Below are 19,520 nucleotides of genomic sequence, written 5' to 3'. Positions count from 1 at the left end.
GTGGGGAGGGTATATGTGTGTGTATGTGTACGTGGGCACACATACATCTCTCTCAAATGGTTTAGAGGCGTTCACACCCCCTTTTTTTCTTTCCTCCACCCCAGTCTGGCCAACATTTCTGGCGATCTCTTTGGTCTTCAACCTGCCTTTGTTTTCACTGCACAGAGCACTACTGCTGCTATGGGGACACCCCCAAGCCAAACCTGGGGAGCAGGTGAGTTTGTATTCTGGCCAAGTTACTGAGGCTGAATCTTTGGGAACTGGCATTGTGTTAGGAAATCAGGGCTTATACATCACTCTTATTTCAGCCCTTTCTGTGGCAACCCTAATTTTTGACTATTTTTCTTTTTTTAAATTTAATTTTATTAAATTTGTTTATCTCTTTTAGTTTACAACATTCAGTTCCACAATCCCTTGAGTTCCAAATTTTCTCCCCCTCCCTCCTCCCCTCCCATGCAATCTGATATAGGTTCTACAAATCCCTTTGCATTAAGCGTTAGGTTGTAAAGAATTATAACTAGTGAAGTGAACAATGAGAAAGAAAGAATGAAACAAAACTAAACACAAAAGAGAGAACAAGTAGTTTGCTTCAATCTGCATTCAGACTCCATAGTTCTTTTCTCTCAGTATGGATGTCCTTTCCATCATGAATCTTTTGGAGTTATTTTATAGCCTTGCATTGCTGAGAGGAGCCCAATCTATCAAAGTTAGCAGTCACAGATACGATGTGTCTGTAATTGTGTACAGATTTCTCCTGGTTCTGCTCTCCTCGCTCAGCATCAGTTTATATAAGTCTCTCCAGGTTATTATGAAGTCCATCTGCTCCTCATTTCTTATAGCACAGTAGCATGCCATTACATTCATATACCACAACTTGTTCAGCCATTCCCCAATTGAGGGGCATCCCCTTGATTTCCAGTTCTTTGCCACCACCAAAAGAGCTGCTATAAATATTTTTGTGCAAATGGGTCTTGTATTATCTATTTTTTTTAATTAAAGCAATTGGGGTTAAGTAACTTGCTCAAGGTTACACAGCCAGTTATTTCTGGGTGTGGTGCTAAGTATCTGAGCCCAGATTCGATCCCAGGTCATCCTGACTCTGGGGCTGGTGCTCTTACTCACTGCGACACCTGGCTGCCCTTGTATGATCTATTTTTGACTATTTTATTTGATTTTATTTTGTTCTTTTTGCTTTTGGAGAGGGGGAGGTAGGGCAATTGGGGTTAAGTGACTTGCCCAAGGTCACACAGCTAATGTCTTTTTGTAAAATAAGAGTAAATCAGTTTCAGGTGAGGGATATGCCTAGGACACTAAAGTGCATGAACTTGAATGCATGGTCTCTGGTTGTTCAGAAACTGGCTTTGCTTCCTTTCCCTTTCTTGACTGATAGGCATAAAGCTGCATCCATGGTCGTGTGTTGTGTGATTCCTGAGAATTGTTTTTTTTTTTTTTTTGGTAACTTTGTATTTGTACCTTTACCCTGTAAGAGTGTCTTTATATGTCTCATTTACTTCTCAGGGCTCCCTCCATCAGCTCTTCTGGGTTCTGCTCCTTCAGAAATTCCTGTGGATTTTGACTCTGTGTTTGGAACAAAGTCACTGGGCTCAGAGTGCAAAGCGGCAAATGGTAATGGCCTCATCTTCTTGGTAGTATTTCCATAGTGTTCTCTCCCTCTTCTTTGGCCACTGGGTAGGTCTCTGACTTGATGTAAACAGTTGTTAGCAGATATAAGCATTTGGATATTAAATACTTGTGACTTTTGTCTTCAAGTGGGAAGTCTGGTGGAAGCCCCACACTTGGCTGTGAGATGCCAGGACCACTTTAGGGGCTGGCCTTACTGGTGGTGGCAGCCTTGAGCATGCACAGGGGGCAGGTCCATTGAGACAGGCTTTGATTTTTTTTCCATTAAGATTGTCCAAGAGTTCTTCATGGTCTGGAGGTGAGATCTCAGCCAATGCCAGTGGAGTGCCAGCCAGGGCAGGCCTTGCCAAATTGGCAAGGTTTCCAGAGTGGTCTTGAGTCCCAAAAAGCTGTTCATCAGGTGTTCACCTACCAGGTGATGGACAATTATGGCCACAGTAGCTACTGACAGTCTGTTCACTTAGTGGATCTGCATCAGTGGAGGGAGCTCTCAGGTTTATGAAATCACTGCCAAGATTTTATCCACAGCATATGTGAATCCATGTAGTAACTAGCTTGGTTCACATGGTTAGTGTGAAAGTGGTAAAATACTTTTCCTACTGAAAAATGCTGGAGGGGCTGTGGGAAAACAGGTACACCAATTCACTATTGGTGGTATGCTGGTCCATACTTTCTGGAAAGCAATTTGGAACTGTGCCCAAAACACTAACTCTTTAACCCAGCAATACTGATACCAGGTCTATTCCCCCAAAGAGATCAAAGAGGAAAAGGACCCATATGTATAAAAACATTTATAGCAGCTCTTTTGTGGTGGCAAAGAACTGGCAACTAAGGGGATACCCATCAACTGGGGAAGGGCTGAACAAGTTGTGGTATATGATTTGTGATGGAATCACAGTGCCTGGATCATAATACATAAATATTAAAAATAATAAAAATAAAGGCACTAAGTGTTTATTTACTGATTTCTGTTGGGCTGAGAAATGATGCGGGCCTGGTTTCAGAAAAACTTGGGCAGACTTATGTGAACTGATGCAAAGCAAAGTGAGCAGAATCAGGAGAACAGCAATAATGTAGCAATGATTGACTCTGAAGACTTAGTGACTGATCAACAGTGACCCACCACAATTCCAAAGGACTCATGATGAAACATGCTGCCCAGCTCCAGAGAGAGAACAAATGGATTCAAGGGCAGTCAAAGCTCCTCTCCTTTCCCTTTCTTCCTCTCTTCTCTCCCCATTCCTCCTGGTTAATCCAGGACTTTGTTCCTCATGCATTTGTCACAGACTTTGTTTTTCATACCTTCTCAATGGGTGCAGGTGGGGGAGGGAGAAAATTCAGAGCCTAAAATAATTTAAAAAATACTTTCCTTGCATTCCATATAATGACTAAAAATATCATTCTTTGTTGACTTTGTTATGTTCTCTGTTTTCTCTTTCATGTTCTTTGAATGGATCCCACCTGCTACCTTGTGATGGGTGAGTTTGAGCCAAAGCCTTTCCAAGGTGGCCCCTCCAGTCCACAGGGGAAAGCCCAGTGACAAGGGGGGGCATCCTGGGGTCCTTGGAGGGTATGGGAGATAGAGGAGAGAGGCTGCCAGGGATTTTGTAATCACTGAGCTTCACAAGCAGCTTTGGGGGGCTGCTTTTCTCAGCTATGGGTACAGTGGAATATTCCCCAAAGTGAGCTGCCTCACCCACACCTCACAAATATCACCTGATCATAGCATAGGACTAGTGGCAATTGGATTAGGCTTAGGGCCTGGCCTCTGGTTTCCTTCTTCAGTGGTTCTCCCAGGCAGGTCAGGGCTTACTCTGCTGTTGTAGTGTTAGATTGGTGCCTGGGGCCACGAGGGGGATTGTCTAGACACAGACTTCTGGCCAAGATGGGTCTAATTGGAACCAGAATCATCTTCCTGGCTTTGACAGCACCCCTCTAGCCATTGGGCCCTGCTGTCTCACTCTTCTCAGATGAAAAGAATTAATCTGCATAATCTCAGTGCAGATGGTTAGGGTTATTGTATTTGTCATCTTTCCTTTGGTGAGCCGAGGACCCCTCCCTCAGGCACACTCAATTATTCAGTCAACTTTTATTACGCAACTGCTCTGTATCAGGCACTGTGCTAAAAGCTGGGGATGCCAAAAAGAGGCAAAAGACAGGCCCTGCCCTCAAGGAGCTTACAGTCTCTTGGGGGAGAAATAAACACACTGACCAGTTCTTCATAGAGCAAGAGTGGGCATGGCCAGTCACCCATAGGTCGGATTGTGGCACCAGGGTACAGAACAGGGAATAGTGAGCACGTTCTGTACCCTGGTCCGTGACCACCTCTGTGGCCCCCATGCCAATCTGTAAGACATTCGAATGCAGATTTCCTAAAGGCAATGTTGGCACCTTCTCTCAGGACCCCGCCATTTTGTTTTCACATCATCTTTATTGCCCAGTATATCTCACCTCATGAAATACGTCCCTTGCAACAAAAAAATAAGAAAGAGGGGGTAAAAAGCCTTTCCACTAAACCAAGACATCAATTTAATCTTTACTGTGCATACAATGTCCCACACCCATGGTCCCCCTACCTTTTTAGGGAAGTAAATTATATTTTTTCCAGTAACTTAGAACCAGGGTTTGAACGAAGATCTTTTTTCCAACTCTAAATATAGCTTACTTTTTTTTTTCCTTTTTGGAGGGGGGGGGAAGGCAGGGCAATTGGGGTTAAGTGACTTGCCCTAGGTCACACGGCTATTAAGCATTAAGTGTCTGAGGCCAGATTTGAATTCAGGTCCTCCTGACTCCAGAGCCAGTGCCCTATTCGCTGCTCCACCTAGCTGCCTCCAGCATACTTTAAAAAAAAAAGAATTTTAAAGTATATATTAAGTTTAACAGGAGGAACAATCTTAGATTAGAAGTTTCAGAAAAGAAACTGACTTACATTGGAAGGAGGGATTTCCCCCTCTAGGAGTTCCTTAAACCAATGAACTCATAAGCTCCATTGCTGTCCCTATGGCTGATAACCTGCTATTCCTAAAGGGAAGAGAGTTGTTTTTATGTTTCCTGCTGTTTCAGACCTTAAGAAAAGAGATAAGAGAGAGTGTCTGCCCTCCTGGGGCTCCCAGTCATGTGGGTAATTGAATATATGGGCAGGGGGGAGGGTTATCATGGCAGCTGGGATAGCTGTTCTTGAGTTGGGTTTTAGAGGATGGGTGGGAATTCAACAGGTGAAGGAGGAGGGCCTTATAGGAAGAATGTCAGAGGGGCAAATGCAGGTACATGCCAGGGCCAGAGAGTGACATAGTCTGCCTGAAGCCCAGTCCACAAAGCAGAGCTGTAGGAAAATGAACAAGAAAGGTGAAGAATGGGGATGGAGGTAGGGCCTATCAGTGAGGGCTTTTAAGGCCAGACCTGGGAATCTGGGAGTCTTTACTCTGCTGAGCAGGATGTTCTGGCAGTGGAGTAAAAGGGAAAGAGACAAGAATGAAAGTAGGTGGAAAAATCTGCTAGCAAAAGACAGTCCTTGCCCTGGGGCTTGGGGTGCTAGTGGTGGAGTCAAGGAGAGAAGGCATCCCAGGCATGGGGGACCCAGCCACTGCAAAGGCCTGGAAGTGGTAGATGGTAGGTTATGTACATGGGCAATAGCAGTCAGGCCAGTCTGATTGGAGCATGAAATGGAAATGGACATGCAGGGCGAATACTCTGAAATCAGAGTGGGAATAGAGACTGGAGCCAGATTGTGAAGGGCTTTAAATGCAAAGCAGAGGAGTTTGTTATTTGATCCTAGAGGCAAGAGGGAGCCACTGACACTTCCTGGGAAGAGGTGATCTAGTGATGTACTTTAAGAATATCACTTTGGAAGCTCCATAAGGATGTGTTGGAGAAGGGTCAGATTGTAAGCAGAGAGAGATGACCATGTGAGTAGAGAGACAGCAAAGAATGGGAGAGAGGTTGTCTAAAGAACCCAACAAGATATGGTACCTTACTGGATATGTGGGATAATGACTCCAAAAGAACCAGGGTTCCAGAGCCAATGGCTCTTGCATCCTGGGGGGGGGGGTGTGTGGAGGCTTTGGGGCCTTGTTAAGCTTTTGATGACAAAAGCTTGTTAAGCTTGGATGACAGCCCAGTGTGATCTGGGGCCCCAGTTGCCCAGCTTCCATCCTCTGTGGTCTCTGGACATGAGCAATGAGATGCAGGGTGGGGTGGAATACGGTCTCTACACTTGGTCACAAGGTATATTTAGAATCTAGTATCTGGGTACAGACAGTTGTCTAGTCCTTGTTAAGAAAGCTTTTTTAGAGCCACATTAATTCATAAGCATGGAAAATGGATGCTGACATAAATACGTCAGGATGTTAAACTGGTTCCCAGTATCCACTGAGACAACACCTGGACTATTGTTTAGTAGACTTTTGCAATCATGGAGTGGTTTCTGTATCACTTATTTTTAGTCAGTGTGGCTTAGTGAATAGAGTTCTGGACTTGCAATCAGGAAACCTACACTTCAGATCTTGCCTCTAATACTAACTGTGGGACCCTGGGCAAGTCAGTTCTGTTGGCCTCAGTTTCTTCACCTGTAAAAGCAGTCATCTCCCAGGGTTGTTGTGAGATCATCCAATCAGAGCTATAGAAATGGTAGCTTAAAAAATAAAAAAGTCCTAAGGCAGAAACCAAAAAAGTCTTGTCAGCTTGCCAACTGGTCATAAATGGCGGTTCATTGAACAAGTGAAAAGTGCTTCATAGGTCTGCTTTTAAGGGGTTGGAAATCAGATTCAATCACTCCAATCAAATCAGATCCATCATCATCACAATATGCGTCACGCTCCCCCAGCCAGAGCAATGAGCTGACTCTGGCTCCACTGTCCTACGACAAACGTGGCCAGGTTTGACAGATTCCTGTTTGTTTTGCAGGTCTGGGCTTAGATAATGCTGCAGCTCCATCAGCCTTAGCTGCTCAGGAGCACAAAGAGGTTGCACTCAGCCAGCAGAGTGGACCAGTCCTTGGGAATGACCTGGACACCTCCCTTGCCAACCTTATGGGAAGTAAGTGCTCTTATGATCTTGATTTTACAGATGAGGAAACTGAGGCAGGCAGAGGTATAACCTTGGTGTGTATATACACATGCATATTGAGGTATATAAATATATATATATATATATATATATATATATATATATCTCCCTCTCCTCTCCTGTCTTATCTCCTCCTTTTCTTTCTTCTTCCTCCTTCTCTCTCTCTCCATACACATTAAGAGTAACTGGAGTTAAAAGCCCTGGAGTCAGGAGGACCTGCGATCAAATCCAGCCTCAGACACTTAACACTTACTAGCGATGTGACCTTGGGCAAGTCACTTAACCCCAATTTCCCTGCCTTCCCCCCTCAAAAAAGCAAAAAAAAAAATTAAAAAAAAGAAAGAGTAACTTCAGCTAACTTCATTTCATTTTTTCTTTACAGAGTTACTAGACTACTAGATCAGAAAAATTTATATATAATATATATGTGTACATGCATACATGTATACATATGTATGTATACATCCTAGACTGCTATGTAAGGAAAATTTTATATGTGTGTATGTATGAGGTGAAGTGACTTGCCCAGGGTCACACAGCTAGGAAGTGTATGAGGCTGGACTTGAACTCAGGTCTTCCTGCCTCCAAGCCTGGTGCTCCATAGCTATCCATTATAGCACCTTCTAGCTGCACTTTAAAGAAAAGTGATGTAGGGGCGGCCAGGTAGCTCAGTGAGTAAGAGTACCGGTTCCAGTGTTGGGATGACCTGGAGATCGAATCCCGGGCTCAGACACTCAGCACCACACCCAGAAATAACTGGCCGAGTAACCTTGAGCAAGTTACTTAACCCCAATTGCTTAAAAAAAAAAAGTGATGTATTTTGTTTTGTTTTGTTGAAACAGATCTTGACTTCGGAGCGAGCCCCAAAAAGTAAGTTATTTTTTGAAAAAGGGCAGCTAATAATTCAGTGTTGGAGGAAAGGCCAAAGGAAGGAACTTAAAGCTTGTTACAAGTTTAGTCCCAGAATCACTTGTTAAAAGTCCTTGACTTGGGTCTACAACACTGCTGTGAACTGCCCAGGAGCTAAAGAGATCCAAGTCATGCAGGCAGTTGGCATTGTGGGAGGCTGCTGAAGGTTTCAAACTTATCTCCAGTAATGAGTACTTAAATAGCTGAAGACCATCCATTTAGAGCTGAAAGGAGCTTGTAGAGGAGGGCATCGAGTGAGGACCAGAAAGGCCACGTGATTGATCCCAGGTCCTATAGGTAGCCAGTGTCCTTCCGTGGCAGTTATCCATCTATCCATCCATCACCTACATACCATTGTCCCCCCAAACAGCATCATTTCGCAGTCATCTTCTAGGGTTCTTGTGATAATTTGCTATATTTAGTGTAGCCAAATTCCACTGGAATATTCCTCATTTTTGCTTAGTTGGCCAAGACTGACCAGCCCAGGGTTCTGTGATTTGGCTCTTCCACTCAGTGCAGCCCAGCCTCAGCCTGATGGCCCCATCATTGCATGGTATCCTTTGGTATCCCAGTTCTCCCCTTTCTATCATCCTCTATCCATACAGTCATTCCCCCCTCCCAACCCCACCCTTCTGCTGGGCAGCTTCTTGAGCTAAGTCCGTGAATGAACAAGATGAAAGGAGAGCCTTTGGAGAGCCATTCTAGAGGCGGGGACAGTGTCCTCTCTCCTGAGGTACATACACACTGGTATGGCCTAACATGGGCTTCACAAATATGTGATGTTAAGCAAAACCCAAATACAGGGAGTAGTTTAGCCCCAGGGATGATGCTGGGGGCTGAGGGGGATGTTGCCCATGCTGTGACTAGGCTCGGCTGAACTGGGACTCATTTGAGCAGAGTAGTCAAATCATGGAGCCCTGGGTGGTGAATGAGTGATAGATATCATACAGAGTCTGATTGCATAGAATCTTCTCTTAATTACACTATCACAGAATGCTGTCAGTTCAGTGATTTTCCTATGTGTCAGGGTCACATAGCTAGTAAGTGTCTGACATCACATTTGAAATCAGATCTTTCAGCTCTAAATCTGTGATTTTTAGAAGAATCTGGCCCTAGCAATATTTCTGGAAATGACTGCTTTGAAGGCTTGATATGGGTCTCTCTGGGTTCTCCCTCCCTGCAAAAAGGAAGGGGCTAATGGTACCCTGGGTACAAGTTAGGGTGAATGCTGTCATGCCAGGAGGTTCCTCCTTTGGAAGTGGGCTTTAGATAAGTGAATGGTATAGGCAGAATGACTCCCAGAGACTATCTCCTGGGTTATAGAGATACTGTATCAGTTCAGGGATGCAAACACTTAAGTACCAAGTCAGGGAAAGGCTCTGTGCTAAGGATTGGGCAGCTCCTGGCCTTGAGGAACTAATAATATTCTTTTGGTTGGGTAGATGGCATAGCGACTGCTAAGTAAATAAATGGATGGGGATGATGGGAGCCAAAGAGGGATCTGGCCTAAAGAGTCTAGGACTCTTTGGGGGAGGAGGGAGAATACTTTCCAACACATATATGGGGGGGGGTGCTGCCTGAGCTGAACCTTGTGGGATAAGGAAAATTCTAACAAGCAGAGGCCAGGAGGGAGGGCTTCACACTATCTCCTTGGACCTCTCTTGATTTATACCTCTCTTTTAGACTTTGAATAGTTATTTGTATGTGAATACCCTTTGTCATCTATATTTTGCATCCTACTCATGGCCCAGCATGCAACAGCTGCTTAATAACTGGCTGCTTAGATTTTCAGCTCATTTCCTCATTGGGACAAGGGCCGCTATGTGAAAAGGCTCACTAATACATCTCATTTTAGATCTGACATACAATGGAACCAGCCCCCTGAGAAGAAAATGACGGGGGGAATAAACTGGCAGGTGAAAACTAGCACATCAACTACTTGGAATCCTGCTGCCATCTCTTCTGTTCCACATATGGTAATAGCACATATTTGTTTTTGTTTTGAGTTGTTTTGTTTTACTTATTCATCCCATGTACTAGGACACAGGTAGTGAGAATGGCCAGGGGACAATATGTGGGTCATGAAAGACATTTTTAAAACATTGATGTTGTAATGATGCATTTGAGCTTGTATTCATCTCCCATCTTTCTCATGAGGATGACCTGAGAGACTTTGTCAAATGTTAGATGAGAGGATACTTAAGTGGTTGCTGTAGATTTGATTGAATGACTGTTTCCAAAGAGTAACCATTAATGGGTGGATGGCAGCTTGGAAGGTAGTCTTGCAGGCTCTGCTGTTGCTACTGTGATGTTCACCACTTGTATCAGCAACTTGGCAAGTGGCACAGCTCAGTGGGATAACTGGTATGTTGGATGACAGGATCCCCAAAGATCTTGACAAGCTACTACATTTGGTTGTACATTATATCTAAGAAGATGGGATGCAAGCACTCTTATATTTTTTTTTGTTTGGGGTTTTTTTTTTTTTTTTTGCTTTTTGGAGGGGGAAAGGCAAAGCAGTTTGGGTTAAGTGGCTTGCCCAAGGTCACACAGCTAGTAAATATTAAGTGTCTGAGGCTGGATTTGAACTCAGGTCCTTCTGACTCCAGGGCCAGTGCTCTATTTACTGCACCACCTAGCCACCCCCACTCTTATATTTCTATACCAAACTCTGTGTGTATGTGTGTGTATGTGCGTGCACGTGTGTTTACAACCCTCCCCCCTTTGTCCATTTAAGATTAGTGAGACTCATTTCATGCCTACTCCTCCACCCTTTTTTCCATGTTTGTGTATTCTTATCCATGCCAGTGATGAGAAATAGCAAGTTCTACCCCTTCTTTCTCCTTTCTACACTGGTATATCCCTCCTTTTTCTCTCTCTTTTTCTCCTCTCCTAATCCTCAGAATAGAACCAATGCACCTTGCTGCCAGATCCACTGCTTTTCTTATTTAACCCCTCAAATCCCTCTGAAGACACATTTACTTCTTTTCTCCTTCTATCCCTTCTCCCTCCCCACCCCCAGGACAATGTTAACACTACTTTATCATACAGCTCCTTCCAGTTGCTCAAATAAATTTACTTTTCAAGATTTCTCTGGACTCTAGTATTCAAAGTTCCTATGCAGTTCTAATCTTTTCATAAGAAATGATTGAAAGTTCTCCGTTCCATTAAAGATGGATTTTTTTCCCCTGTGGGATTATATTCAATTTTGCAGATAAATTATTTTTGGCTACAAGCCCTTATCTTTTGTCTCTCAGAATATTATAGTCCAAGATTCCTCTTGTTTAAAGTAGAATATGCCAGGTCTTATGTGATCCTGCCTGTGATTCCTTGGTATTTGAACTGTTTCTTTCTCAATACTTGAATTATTTTTCCTTTGACATGGGAGCTCTGGTTTTGGATCATGTCATTCCTTTTGAGGACTTTTCTTTTTGAGTTTTTTTTTTTTCAGGAAGGGATCAGTGAATTCTTCCTAGCTTCACTTTGCTCTCTGGTTCTAATAGATCTGGATAGTTTCCATTTATGATTTCTTTACAATACAGTGTCCAGGAGTTTTGTGGGTTTTTTTTAAATTACAATTTTCAAGGAGTCCAGTGATTCTTAAATTATCTCTCCTTTACCTGTTTTCCAGATTGGTTATTTTTTATATCAGCTTACTTTTTTATTTTGTTTTCCTATGTCTTATTGTTTCATGGAATCATTAGTTTCTGTTTGGTCTGTTATGGTCTTCAGGAAGTCTATTACTTGTGTAAAGTTAACCACTTTCTCTTCAAAGCTACATATTCTCCAGAACTTTTATTTCATTTGTAATCTCTTGCTTCATTTCTTCTAGGCATTCATGTAGTCCTTGTGGAAAATAAATTTGTTTCCTCTTTGGGTCTGCTTGTAGCTATAATAGCCTTATTCTCTCCTTTGAGGGGAATTTCTGGATCTATAATCATTTTTTATACTGGTGATTTCTTCTTTATCATCTCTGCAACTCTAGGTCCTGAACTGGTGCCTCATGCCAAAGCTAGGCTTCACCACCCCCTGCTATACTTTTATTTGGGGTGCTCAGCTCACCTCTTGAGCCTTTTAGGTCCCATTGGATCTTTTAGGTTCAGAGCATTGGGTCTTTTTTGTGGCATCTCAGGACAGAATGCTAGGGGCCTTGACTCTCTGGTACCTGGACTGTCTGGGGCTGAACCACACTACTCTGGCTGCTGCTGTTGCTTCTAGTTACTTCTAGTAACTTCTAAAGACCCTGCTATAAATTCTGTCTTAACCCTGGGCTTTCTTGAGGTTGGAGGTAGGTGGAGCTTCTGCTTTTTCTGTCCCTTGCTCCCCCAACACACACATTTCAAGCACACACGGCCTTTGCCCTTTTTCAGGCCACTGGGAGGCTACTCTCTTGTTTGCCTTCATTGGGGCTGACTTTGTTGTCAGTTCTTTCTACTGCCTATGGTTGTAGTTTAACCCCCTTCTGGCTGTTCTTTTGGTTAGTTTCAGGGTGGAAGAAGTCACTTAGAATAGTTTCTCAGTGGGTTTCTTGATCATTATTCAGTCTGGTACAAAGTTAAGATTTTTGCACGAGTAGGTATATAGGAACTGGGTGATCTGACTTTTTTAGGCAGCCATCTTGGTTCCACGTCACTGAAACGTTCTTGAGCAAGGGACTGACATGGCTAAATCTTCTTCTATAATAGAGATAAATGTACACTTTTATACTTAAATTCAAAAACTCTACTTCTAAGTACTAGATGTCCTACGGTGTGGAAAGCCAGCTAGAAGATGGTATGGACAAGAACTCAGGGCCTTAGCAGATTGTGTGTTCAGGAAGAGCTAATGAAGGAGATGCAGGGCTAATGGTATAGCACTCTCAGTCCTGGAATCGTGTGGTCTGTGGACAAGCTAGAGAGTTCACACAAGGGGATCCAGGTTGAAGTCCATGACATCTGAAGATGTTTAGCCTGGAGAAGTTGACTGGAGGGGAGAGTAGGGGAGGGGGGAGACACATGATAGTTGTCTTCAAGTATTTGGAGGGTTGTTATGTGAAGGAGGAATTCAATTTACCCCATTTGGGCTCAGAAGATAGAACTGAGAGCAGTGGAAGCAAGCTGCAGGGACGGATTCTGGTCTGTCTTATCAGTTAGAAGTTTCCAGAAGTGATGCCTTCCCTCTAACTAAGGGTCAGTGTAGAGGGGTTATTGTGAGGAAAGTGCTTTGGACCTGGTTTCTCTAGACAGAATTGAGTCAAGAAGTGAGCCATGGCAGGGTATCCTGTAAGCTGTATCACCCCTTTCTTCTCTGAAAATCTTAATGCCTAAACAGAGACCATTATTAACCTGGATTGTAGGGTTTTTTTAGAAATGTGATCTCTTAGTATTGGTTCGCACTCATGGAATAGAGAATCAAGAAGGCCTGGGCTCAAATCCTGCTGTTCCTTGCTCTGTGACCATGGGCACATGATCAGGACCCCAGGAAACTCTCTAATACTAGAAGTTACATGAGGTGTTAGGTTGCAGTGATGAAGCTCATTTTCATATTGGAAGTTCCCTCCACCAATGAAATCATAGTGCACACCCCCCCCCATAAAAAAGAAAAGTTCTAGGATATGTTTCATTTCCTTTCACCTCATTAGTGCTAATCAAGTAAATTGTATATAATACAGACTTTTTTTGTCATTATTTCAGGTGCCTGTCCCCATATCCTATCCAGTGACCACACATCAGCTGCCTGTATATGGCATGGTAAGAAGCCCACTAGCCTTTATTGGCACTAATGGGAGGGGTGGAGGCCACAACAACACATGGTAGAAAATCAAGGAGTCAGGGACTAGCTCCTGAGTTCTAGTGGTAGAGAATGGGGAGGCCACCAGAGAGTTTGAGCTCTGAGATATGAGGAATTTAAACACTCTCATTTACCTTTCCTCTGAAGAATCCCTTTCCATTTCCTCACTTTACACCAAAACATGATGGTACAATCTCATCTTTTCATGTGGAAGGAGAGAAGAGGGTTAACCCAGCTTGGCTGATTGTTTTTGTGTCCTCTGCACATCAAGCTGGATACTTGGAAAAGGGCTTTGTTCAGTGTTAGGGCCTCAGGGATAAAGAGCAAACCTTGGTCCTCTCCTGCCCTTCAAGGACCACAGTTGGACATGGAGGACTCTCGATTTCTTTTCATCTTAAGTAATAGGCTAAAGTAGTAAATGGCGTTAGCAAAGATGCTATAGCCCACCAAGAAAACCACCAGACAAAGTAGAAGGTTGTCAGAGAAAGCCAGCCATGAGAAAAAGCCCTCAGACAGAGCTGCCTGGGGGCCTTTGCTTGGGAGTAGTTACTATGTGGACCAAGCATGTGCAGACAAGAGAATTGACTGGCTCTTGGTTCACTTGGCCGTCCTGGGGCAACTCTCTTCAAAGGCTTCTGGTCTACTTGGTGTCTGTTTCTCCTCACCTTCTTTTTCACTCTTGGTTATTTATGGCTTTTGAGATCTTGCAGTCTGAACTGCGTTGTGGTAACCAAGTGATTGCTTGGTTAGAGGGGCAGAAAGGGAGGAATTCAAGATGATAGCCCAGAAGTTTGTCTGGATGCCTGGGAGAGTAAGGCAACTACTACTTCCTCTCATTTCTCTAGCTGGTGCTTCATGGTTAACAAAGTACTTGCCTCACAACAGCCCTCGGAGGTTGGGGTTCAATTTAACCAGCATTTAGCAAACACCCACTCTGTGATGGGCTGTGTGCCACCCATTGGGAATACAAAAACAATACTAATGATGGTAGATAAAGGCTGGTTTGCAAAGTGCTTTATAATTTTCATCTCATTTGATCCTCACAAATGACCCTGGGAGGGAGGTTGCTATTTTCATCCTTATTTTACAGATGGGGAAACTGAGGCAGACAGTGACTTGTCCTGGGTTATGCAACTAGGAAGTGTCTGGGTCCAAATTTGAACATATCTTCTTGATTGCAGGCCCTGCATACCATCTACCATGCCACCTAGCACTTTAGTGAAACTGTCTCTGCTCTTAAGATGGTGATTTGAGTATTATTGTCCTGACTTGACAGTTGAGAAAATTTGAGATTCAGAGACCTTAAGACTATTACATCTACCTTCTGTTGGAACTAGGATTCCTTAATAGAATATGGGATATTTGGCTTGTATCATATAATGTCTACTGACTTAGTATACATTATGTGGTTTGTGGGAGATGTACTGTTGTTTTTCATGATATTGTATATTTTATTGGGAGAACTGTTCAATGCCCCTTTTCCCCACTACTATTTCATATTTTCTTTTTGTCCTTTCCAACTCACAGGTACAGACTCCACTTGGAGCAGTCCCCTTCATGGCTCCCCAGCCCTTGATTTATGCACAGCCAGGCTTAAGGACCACTAACCCTTTTGCTCCTGTCTCTGGGCCCCAGGTATGTTGGGGGTTGGAATGGGAGCGTATGAGCCAAGGTTGGGAGGTAAAGAGTGTGCAGAATCCCAAGAGGAATCCCAAATCCCGCGTTGGGTTGTCCTTTCTTTCTTCACTGGATTTCTCAGTATCCATGGTCAGGGATCACCACCATTTATATGCTTTTGGGATGCTCTCGCACCCTTTTGAACAAGAAGGAACACCCATTCTGTTCTCTTCATTAGTAGGCTTAATTAGCCCTTCAATGCTAGTAAAGCCATTTTGTAGAGCTGGCCTGCTCTCATCACATCAGGGGGTTTCAAGTGGGCATTTTTTTTAAAGTCATAAAGCATTTATTTTCCTCTCTCCCACCTCCCCCTGCCCACTGAAATGGAAAGAAATGCAGAATATTGTATCATATAAGCATAGTCAGGCAAAACAGATATCCACATTGGCCACATCCCAAAATGGCTGTCCCTGTCTCCTTCACTTTCACCTCTTTGGGAGAAGATGGGCAACATCATTAGTCCTCTGGAGTCATGCCAAGTCATTGTGTTGGTCAGACTTCCTAAGTCTTTAACAGTCATTTGTCTTGACAGTGTTGTCAGTATTCTAGAAGTTATTGTTTTGCTTCGCTCATTTACCTCTGCATCAGTTTGGATTGATCATTGTGTTGATCAGAGTCCCTGAGTCTTTCAAGGTTGATTACCTTTACAGTATTATTTTTATTGTATAAATTGTTCTCCTGGTTCTGCTCACTTTATTTTGCATCAATTCATGCATACCTTCCCAGGCTTTTCTGAAACCCATCCCTTTTATCATTTGTTATAGCATAGTAGTATTTCATCACAGTCATATACCACAACTTGTTCAGCCATTCCTTAATTGGTGACTCAGTTTCCAGCTTTTCGCCCCCTACAGAAAGAGCTGCTATAAATATTTTTTTGTACAAATAGATCTTTTTAAAAAAATTTCCTTGGGGTATAGACATGGAAGTGGTATCACTGAGTCAAGGAACATTCATAGTTTAGTAATTTGGGGGACAGAGTTCCAAATTACCTTCAAGAATGGCTGGACCAGTTCATAGTTCCACCAACAGTTCATTGACATGCCTGTTTCCCACAGCCCCTCCATTTGTCATTTTCTCTTTTTCATCAGTTTTGCTAATCTGATTGGTATGAGGTAGACCTCAGAGTTTTAGTTAGCATTTCTCTAATTATTAGTGAGTTGTAACATGTTTTCATGTGACTCTAGAGATAGCAAATTTTGTCAGGTAATGAGGCCTCCCTCCTTACTCCCCTAAAGGAGCCAAGATCTTGGGTTTATCTTATGTTCTGCACCTAATCTGGTCTACCTATCAATCTCTCTGTTTCTTACAAATTGTTTTAACAGTTACAGCTTTGTAGTGTAGTTTGAGATCTGGTTCTGCTAATCTCTCTTCCCATTTTTTTTTCATTATTCCACTTGACATTCTTGACCTTTTGTTTCTCCAAATGTGTTTTGTTATTACTTTGTTGTCAAACTCAAATAGAAATGGGGGCCATTAATCCATACATAAGGATTTCTGTGGGCCACATCTTGACTTGGTTTTTAAAATGTAATGTTACCTAGGTTTTATTGCATTTTTATTTTCTTGGTAAAATATTTCTCAGTTACATTTTAATCTGATTCAGTAGAGCTGCATGTTTGATGCCTCTGTCAAGTAGTTCTTTGGTAGTTTGATTGTTATGATATGAAATAAGGAAATTTATTTACAGAGTGTGGTCATTTTGATGACGTTGGCCTAAGCTTGGCCCTCATTTTCATTTCTTGGTCATTCCCTCCTATGTTTCTTTTTTTTTTAAGCAATAGGGGTTAAGTAACTTGCTCAAGGTTACACGGCCAGTTATTTCTGGGTGTGGTGCTAAGTATCTGAGCCCGGATTTGATCCCCAGGTCATCCCGACACTGGAGCCGGGGCTCTTACTTGCTGAGCCACCTGGCCGCCCCTAAGCAATTGGGGTTAAGTAACTTGCTCAAGGTTACATGGCTAGATGTTTCTGGGTAGGTACTAAGTGTCTGAGCCCGGATTCGATCCCCAGGTCATCCCAACACTGCAGCCGGTGCTCTTACTTGCTGTGTTACCTGGCCGCCCCTCCTCCTATATTTCTTGCAGTGGTGGCAAACATCCATCATTCTCCTGGAATCCCTTATCCTGTCTATTTTTCCCTGTTGACATAGATACAGAGCTGTACTTTATACCATTCCCTTTCTCCCTAACAACAGTGAGACTTCCCTTGTGATAAAGAAAAACAGTTAAACAAATCAATAGATAGGGCAAACATTAATGATGGGGAATGATGAGGACTCATAGTCCCACATCTTCCACAGTTCCTCTAGCTAAAGGATCTTTTCTCCAGGACTGATGATCATTTATTATAATTACCTTGCTGGCTGACTCTTGGCTCTCTGTGACCTCGATTGTCTAAATAATAAAAAAATACTTATTAAATACCTTTTATGTTTCTGAATTAATGGATATTCCTGGGCGGTAAGAAATGAAGAAAGAGATGGATTCAGAAAAACCTTGGAAGACATGTGAATTGAACCAGAACAAAGTGAGCAGAATCCCAAGAACCATTGATCCAAAGACAATGACATCGTAAGGAAAAACAACTCTGATCAAAGCATGGCCAACCCCATCTCCAGAGGAACCAGGGTGAAGCATGTTGGACTCAGGCAGACTGAGATGTACATTTTGTGACATGACCAGTTGGGGAATTTGTTTGCTTGAGTCTTCATATTTGGGACTAGGGGAGGGGGAAATTGAGGGGGGATGGGAGGGCTAATGATAGTGTTGGCAAAGTCAGAAAGAAGAACAAAGTAAAGGGCCTTAACAAAATGCAGAGAAGAGAATGAACAGAAAGAAGGAAGAAGTGTGGAGGGCGACACAGACAAGCAGTTCAACTCTACCCATTATGTTGAACTGATTATATACTTTAAAAAAAAATCAGTAAACCAGTTGGTCAGATTAAAAAAACAACAGCAGCGACAACAACCAAAACCTCCAGTGCCCCCTCCCCTCCACTATGAAGCATCCCTCCATCAGTGATGACCTGCCTCCCCACCCTTGGCTGACTTCACAGAACATTTTGCCCTGTACTCATTTTTTTCATGATTTCTCTTGACTTTTGTTCTTCTAGATGAAACTTTAAATTATTTTCCCTTATTCTATTAAATAGCCCTTTGGTAGTTTAATTAGCATGCCACTAAATCTGTAAAGCAATTTAGGTAGTATTATCATTTTTCTTATATTAGCATGGCCCAACTATGATTAATATTTTCTAGTTATTTGTATTTATTTCTGAAAAGGGTGTTTTGTAGTTGTATTAATATAATTCCTCAGTATGTCTTAGTAAAGGGACTCCCAGATATTTTATACAACATAGAAGTATTTGGAGTGGAATTTTATTTTTTTAGCTCTTCCTGCTGGACTCTCTTGGTAATATACAGAACGTTTGATGATTTTTGTGTCTTAATTTTATATCCTGTTTACTGAAGTTATTGTTTCAATTAATTTTTTAATTAATGCTTTAGGGTTTTTGAAATCATATCATCTGCAAAAATTGATCATTTTGTTTCCTCTCTGCCTATACTTATTCTCAATTTCTTTCCCTTGTCTAAAGCTAGCATTTCTAGAACTATATTAAATAATTGAACTTTTTCAAATAATATGGTGCTTCCCCCTCCCAGAGAGCCATCTAACAGAATGTTTTAAAAGGCAAAAAAAGAGGATGAAGATAAAAGAATCAGCAAAGGGTGTAATCAATACATTGAAAAAAATGCCATGTTCTGCAAAGGACTAGAGGGGGCATCTTCTCATCTCATCATTGGGGCCGAGCTTATTTTTTGTAGTTTCCCAGCATTCGCTTTTGATTGTCCTGTAGTTCTTTCCATTGACATTGTTGTAGTCACTGTGTAGCTTGTTTTCTTGGCTCTGCTGACTTCCTCTACATCAGTTCGTGTAGATCTTTCCAGGCTTCTCTGTATGCTTCACATATGGCATTTCTTACAACACAGTTGTATTCCATTACATTCATGGACCACAGTATAGTGAACCATTCCCCAGTCAATGGACGTCTGCTTCGTTTCCAATTCATTGTTATCACAAAAAGTGCTGCTCTAACTTTGTGGGTGTATATAAGGACTTTCTTTTTATCAGTGGCCTCCTTGGGGGATGCCTAGTAATTGAATCTCTGGGTCAAAGAGTATGGGCATTTTTGCCACTTTATTTGCACAATTCCAAATTGCTTACTAAAATGTTTGAACCGCTTCACAGCTCCACCAACAATATATGAGTGTGCCTGTATTTCCACCACCCCTCCCACTTGAACTGTTGTCATCTTTTGTCATGTTGGCCAATTTGCTGACTATGAGGGAAGACCTTCCAGTGGTTGGGATTTGCATTGCTCTTCTTAGTGATTTGGAACAATACACACACCCACATATATAATATACATAACAAATACTCGTGTGTGTGTGTGTGTGT

General features: G+C 42.5%; 1 protein-coding gene across 2 annotated transcripts in view; it reads left to right on the top strand.

Moving 5' to 3' along the window:
• The window catches only part of VBP1 (VHL binding protein 1), a 60,970-nt gene that overhangs the window by 17,639 nt on the left and 23,811 nt on the right, over positions 1 to 19,520 (top strand). The window contains exons 12-19 of one of the 2 annotated variants that reach the window (XM_069063736.1): positions 105 to 214; positions 1,519 to 1,626; positions 6,556 to 6,675; positions 7,548 to 7,575; positions 9,470 to 9,590; positions 13,287 to 13,343; positions 14,911 to 15,018; positions 17,528 to 18,044. In XM_069063736.1, the coding sequence (XP_068919837.1) occupies positions 105 to 214; positions 1,519 to 1,626; positions 6,556 to 6,675; positions 7,548 to 7,575; positions 9,470 to 9,590; positions 13,287 to 13,343; positions 14,911 to 15,018; positions 17,528 to 17,533 (658 nt within the window). In that variant the 3' untranslated portion in view covers positions 17,534 to 18,044. Of the gene's footprint in view, positions 1 to 104; positions 215 to 1,518; positions 1,627 to 6,555; positions 6,676 to 7,547; positions 7,576 to 9,469; positions 9,591 to 13,286; positions 13,344 to 14,910; positions 15,019 to 17,527; positions 18,045 to 19,520 lie in introns of those variants that run through there. The other variant, XM_069063738.1, reaches the window with a different exon arrangement.

The sequence above is a fragment of the Petaurus breviceps genome, unplaced genomic scaffold, assembly GCF_028583685.1.
Source record: "Petaurus breviceps papuanus isolate PSGF00001 unplaced genomic scaffold, PetGlider_PUasm1.0 90601, whole genome shotgun sequence".
NCBI lineage: Eukaryota > Metazoa > Chordata > Mammalia > Diprotodontia > Petauridae > Petaurus > Petaurus breviceps.
The sequence above is the reverse complement of the archived record's forward strand: the minus strand, read 5'-3'. Positions and strand labels throughout refer to the sequence as shown.